The 5,974-nt window shown below is 60.6% G+C and overlaps 1 protein-coding gene across 1 annotated transcript; it reads right to left on the bottom strand.

Annotated features, from left to right (window-relative positions):
• Nucleotides 1–2,940: 2,940 nt before the first annotated feature.
• On the bottom strand, nucleotides 2,941–5,621 carry NMUR1 (neuromedin U receptor 1). Its single transcript, XM_009883344.1, has 2 exons — nucleotides 4,725–5,621; nucleotides 2,941–3,469 (listed from the first exon to the last, which is right to left on the bottom strand). The coding sequence occupies exons 1-2, from the start codon at nucleotides 5,617–5,619 to the stop codon at nucleotides 3,066–3,068; spliced, it is 1,299 nt and encodes a 432-aa protein (XP_009881646.1). The 5' UTR covers nucleotides 5,620–5,621; the 3' UTR covers nucleotides 2,941–3,065.
• Between the last annotated feature and the right edge of the window lie 353 nt (nucleotides 5,622–5,974).

Here is a 5,974-nt window from a genome sequence, read left to right as displayed (position 1 = left end):
ATAATCCCTGTAATTTATACCAGGAAGGTGGCAGGAGACCAGGCTGACCCCAACGGTGCAGGGCAGTGGGGAGCATCATCCTTGGAGCAAATAGACTCCAGAATTCCCTTCCTGGGGGCTGAAACGAGCCTGAGGTGGGCAGGAGCTGACAGCCACTGCCTACCTGGTGATGGAGAGGTGTAAAACCCTCTCTGTGAAACTGTTCTCCCCGAGGAGATCAGTTCCTTTTTTATTAGGTTTCATGCCCTGACTGCAGCTTTTACCAAAATTAATTATGGGATTAAAGAACTTGCCCGGGAGCCTTCAATTGTGGCATCTCCCGTGAGCCCAGCTGGCATGCGGTACCCAGGGACTTGGGGTTGTCTCCACATGCTGTCGCGAAACCTGGGCCAGTGGAGCAAAGTTTGCCCACACATGTCCACCCAGGAGGTGCCACCAGCCGTGCTGCAGCTGCAGCTTTGGTAAGATTTTGAGATGCTTTTCGGGGTGATCCCTCGCCCAGTTCTGCAGGTGGGTGGGCAGTGGGGCAGCCCCCAGCATCCCCACCTGACATGCCAGAGCCTCAGAAGCACATTCCCCTCCTGCATCTCAGAGGGGGGAATTTAGGGTAGCCAAGGATGGGGAGTGCCAGATCAGGGGATGGCAGGGGATTTGGGGACACGAGGCTGGATGAAGGCAAAGCCAGTGCCCCATCTTTCTGGCTGCTCCAAACTTGATCCCAGTTATGCTGAGCCCCAGGACCCCCTCCTCGCCAAAAAAACCCGTGGGGACACACGCTGTCCTCTGGCATTGACCAAGGAGCTTGAGCCACAGCTGTACCCTTGCACAGCCCGGCTGCCCACGAGCACGGGGACGCATCCTCCCGACTCACAGCGTGAGGGGCTCTGAAGCTCCACGCAGGCGGCTGTCACTGCATAATAAAATGCTATCGACCACCTATTAAAAAGACATTCCCTGGAGATTTGCAGCTAGGGAAGCGGACGGGTGAAGTGAGATGGGGAAATAACGGCCATCAAGGAGGCATCAGTCACGTCCACCCGCGCAGCAGTGACGAGGGGCCCCACAGGGCTGCCAGGGTGCTGTCCCCTGCCAGGACCATCAGCGATGGGAGCCGGGGAGGGAAGGAAATAGATGGATCTTGATGCCCTTGGCCACGCTGACATCATCTGGAGAGAGGCTGTGAGCAGCCGACAGGACCCCAAAGTGCAAAGTTACTGCAGCCCCGTGCCCATCCCCACACAGCAGCACCCCACAAGGGCTGAGGAAGGGCTTTGCCCACGGCAGACCCTGCTGTGGCGATGGGGAGTGCTGGGGGGGAGCCAGCCGTACTGTCCCCAAGCCAGGGACCGGGTCAATGAGGGCAGGAGGGAGTTTGCAAGCCCCAAATCCTGCCCCTTCTTGGTTGCTGGCCTGGCTGCGGCCCCATGTGATGTGCTCAGGAGGGGCTAGAAGCAGAGCAGCAGCAGGCAGTGATGCCCCTGCCGGCGCTCTGCCTGGGGCTTGATCCTCCAGTATTTCTGCACAGGTCCCCGGGTGAGCCCTGCCAGCACATCCATGCTGCCCAGAGGCATGGCCACGGGATGCCGAACCAGGGGAGCATCCCCAGCTGGGGAAAAACTGGGGCTGGGGACGTTGTGTGAGGCAAGAGCTCAAGCTGCTTGGACAGCCCCTCAGGTGGCATTTTGGAGCCTCAATATTTCATCCTGTGAGAGGACCTGGTGTACGCCTCGAAGTCAGCGGCATTGATCTCAGACAGTAAATCGATGGGTCCTTCCAGCCTGGGGGAGCGCGACCAGCCAGCCTGCGCTCCCTGGCATTTTCATGACATTTCCCGAGCCGTGTGTCTGGGGACAGATTGATCACCACCGGTCCGGAGGCAGCTCCCCCTCCATACCAGCCCCGGCCCCAGCTTGGTCCGAGCATCCCAGAGAATGAACGGGAAGGGTGTGTGCACCCCTCTCACGCCATCCCTGCTCTGCCCTGAGTCTGCCCGGCTCCACAGACCCGCCGTGGCAGCAGAGCCCACAGGCAGAACCAGTGGGACACCCCTGATGCCCATCACCCTGGCACATGGCCTGTCCGCCACGCCGCAGGAGGGTGGCCCGGGTTCAGTCCCGCGCTGGGAGCAGAGCTGAGTCCTGGGGGATGCAACCAAGGCACAAATCAGGCCAACAGCTTTTTTTAATTCTCAGTGAGTCTCAGCCAGTGCAGGGATGGAGGAAGGCTCCTCGCATTCCCCCGGGGTGCGGGGGGCCATGGCAGGCTGAGGAAGAGGAGGGTGGCACCTGCCAGATGTGTGTTGGAGTGGGGAGAGCAGGGCACGGGGAAGGTGCAGAGGTGTGCCTCAGTGCTGCAGGCAGGTTGGGGCTCCCGTTGTTCCGTATTTCCCCCTGCAGGATCCGGCTCTGGAGGGGACAGCCGTGCCCCTTCCCTTGCCCTCGGTGGGCTGAAGCGGGAGGAAGGCTGGGAGCAAGGAGCCATACCAGCACCCTGCAGCCGGACACCAGCTGGCACCACCGAAGCGATGTGCATGAAAATCAGGGGCACGTTGGTGCCAGAGGGCCCCGGGGAGGTCTCGAGGGAGAATTCACCCACGGATCTTTTTTACCCCACTCCATGCTGTGCAAACCTCTCCCACCCCTGTGGATCTCAGCCCGGGTGTGAGCACCTCTTGGGGAACTCAAGACAGCATGGTGTCCCAAAACAGCCCGGGGTGCCTGACACCCCCAACACCTACACCAGCAGGGTCATGCTGCTGGGCTGCAGGGATGGGGTGGTTTTGGGGACTGCCAGCCATCCCTGCCCCACAAGGGATGCCCTGGCGTTGGCCAGCCCGTGCTGAGCGCAGCGGGTGCACATCCAGGGCACAGCACAGCCACCACCGCTCCGTCCTCAGAGCAGCACTGCCGAGAAAATCAACCTTCATATCGCAGCAGGATGGCACGGAGAGGCAGGGACCCCCCCATCCCTCCTGTCCTGCTCCCCACCACGGGATGGGGGCCACGGTCAGATGGATGCTGGTGGTGGGGAAAGCTGGTCCCGATCCCCCTGTGTCTTCCTGCTCATCAGCAGAGGGATGTTGCATGCATGGTGGCCTGGGCCCCCTCCATCTCCTCCAGCTCATACTCCTCGGCATCGGAGAGGGGCAGCCCGTTGGTGCCGGGCATGTGCTCGCACTCAGTGCTGCGGGTGGTGGTGCGGGTGACGCTGGGTGAGTATTTCCGTGACTGTGGTGGGCGGTGGCCAGGGTGGCACATCACCTCCTTGAACATCTCCCGGAAGCGGGTGGACATCAGGTTGTAAAGGATGGGGTTGGCGGCTGAGCTCAGGTAGAAGAAGACACCTGAGATGATGTGGACATACTGGAACATGTGAAGCATATGGCTGGTCCAGGTGGAGACAAAGCTCCAGACGAGGCGGTCGGTGTGGAAGGGGGCCCAGCAGATCCCAAACACCACCACCAGCACGACTGCAGGGAGATGAGGAGCTGGTGTTAGACAGGGCCCACCCCTCCAGGGACCTCCAGTCCCTGGCCAAGCACTGCCCCATTTCAGCTTCAGCCATAGCAAAGAACACCCCAAAAAACACGGGAGAGACGAAATGGGAGAGGAGAAGAGGGAAGGCCCCCCCAGTGCCTTTTTGACTTGCCATGGAGTGGCTGGAGGTCTGGACAGGGTCTCCTCCCTCCACCTCCTGCCAGGGCTGCTCCAGGAGCTGTTGTGCCACATGTCCCCTCTCCCCATGGGCAGAGAGCCGGCTGTGCCGCAGTCCTGTGGTCACGCAGCATGGCTGGGGGACACCCCTGCACACATCCAGCCTCCGGGCAGCCCCCCACCTTTGCCAGCAAAGTCCAAAGAGCAACAGCTATTTGCGCCCTTTCCTTGTGCTCTGGTTTGAGGGTTTTTTTTATATAACCCATCTTTGCTGATGGAAAGGAAAGGAGGTGATATGTAGGTGGTCCTGGTGTCCCCTGCCCTGCCATACCTGTGCCATGCTGCCTCTCCATGGCATGTGGGGACAGGTCTCCCTTTTTTACCCTCCCAGCCCTGGTTTCGGGGGAAGCAGCGCTACCGTTTGTCTGGGACACGACAGAGAAGCAGCCCTGGCCCTGCCGATGGACTGGGCTGGGCAACCCGCCATCACTGTGCTGTCACGGGGCTGGGAGCACGCGGAGGTCAGCGTGCCGGGGGGAGACGACTACCCAAGGGCAGCCAGCTCCTGCTGCCAGGAAGGGGGCCAGAGGCTGCAGGGACGGTGCTGGGGAGGGGAGCAGAAGTGTAGAGCGGTGGGACAGAGGGATGCTCCAGTCCAGCCTTGGGTCAGTGCATCACTGCCCTGGGACGGTCACAGCGGCTGCTGGGCTGGATAGGAACTGGTCCCTCTCTGGGAAGTCCACCACCACCACACGAGGGCTGGGCTGGGGGATGGGAAGTACGTTCTCCCATCCCATCCCAGCTCCTTTCCCTTTCCCACCCAGCACTTCCCTGGAGGAGGGGAGGTCTCTCAGCCAGGAGGAGGCTGGCACAAGCAATCCCTGCTGTTGGACTTGACCCACCAAGATCTGTCTTTGCCACAACACCCTGTGAGCCAGCCCCACAGCCTTCCTCTGGGATGAACCAGCCTCAGTGGTCTGGACTGGCTGTGCCTCAGTTTCCCCCAGCACCTCCCAAACACAGCCTTGGGAGATATCCCCTGGCTCTGCCCATCCCCATCATCGGACTCACACAGCATCTTCGTGACCTGCCTCCTCTTGACTTTCTTCTGTCCCCGGCTGTTGTGGCAGTCATGGCCGCCACCAGATTTGGCTCCCAAGGCCTCCAGCATCTTTTCTTTCTTAAGCTGCAGGCCGATGAGCAGGTAAAGGACGCTGATGGTCCCCATGGGCAAGAAGAAGAAGATGATGGTGGTGATCTGGATGATGAGGTTGTAGGTCAATCGTGGCTTCACCAGGGTGCAGATCTCTGAATCGGGCACCCGCCCTCGGCCGGGCACATAGAGAGGCTGCAGCCCGTGGAGGCTGGTGTTGGGGATGGAGCAGATGACCGACAAGACCCAGATGGTGACAATGACCTTTTTGGCATGATTCCTGGTCACCACATACTTAGCCTTGAGCGGGTGCACCACGGCGATGTAGCGCTCCACGCTCAGGGCCGTGACGTTGAGGATGGAGGCGAAGCAGACGGCCTCAAAGAGCAACGTCTTGAAATAGCAGCCGCTGGCACCCAGCAGGAAGGGGTAGTTGCTCCACATGTCATACAGCTCCAGCGGCATCCCCAGCAGCAGCACCAGCAGGTCGGAGACGGCCAGGCTGAACAGGTAGTAGTTGGTGGGCGTCCTCATGAACCGGTGCCGGAGGATGACAATGCAGGTGAGCGTGTTGCCCACGGCTCCCACCACAAAGATCAGCAGGTAGATGACACAGACAGGGACAAAGAAGTTGGACCGTCGAGGTCCCAGGTACTTATCCCGCAGCTGCTCCTCCGTCAGGTTGGCATCCTTGGGGTCAAACAAGGTCTCTGGGTGAGTCCTGTTGCAGAGATCAGGGCTGATGGGCTCCACAGGAAAGTCTCGCTGGGGCAGGGGGAACTCAGGCCTGGAGCAGTTGACGTAGGGATCCATGGCTGTGGAGAGACAGGGAGGTTTGCAGGATGCTTTCCCAACTCCTCTGCTGCCTCTGCTCCCTCTGTCCCTCTCCCCATAGATGTCAGGGTGCCAGGATGCTGCTGATCACCGTGGCTCTGCACCCTGGCCCCCATCCTGCTCCAGCTACAGCCTTTCCTTTGGGAACCACCCAAAATCTCCCCCAAACCTCCCTCCAGGGTTCCCAAGCACTCCTTGCACCATGTCCCATCCAGAAACAACCCTGGTGGCTCCCCAGCCCACCTTGGTCCCTTTGCCCTGTCATCAGTGGGATCTCAGCAGGGCTGTCCCCTCTCCCTGCTCCAGAATCAGAGCAGGATACAGCCCCAAAACC

This window comes from Charadrius vociferus, unplaced genomic scaffold (assembly GCF_000708025.1).
Source record: "Charadrius vociferus isolate BGI_N301 unplaced genomic scaffold, ASM70802v2 scaffold214, whole genome shotgun sequence".
In the NCBI taxonomy this organism is placed as follows: domain Eukaryota; kingdom Metazoa; phylum Chordata; class Aves; order Charadriiformes; family Charadriidae; genus Charadrius; species Charadrius vociferus.
Note: the sequence above shows the minus strand (reverse complement) of the source record. Positions and strands in the feature narration are given on the sequence as shown.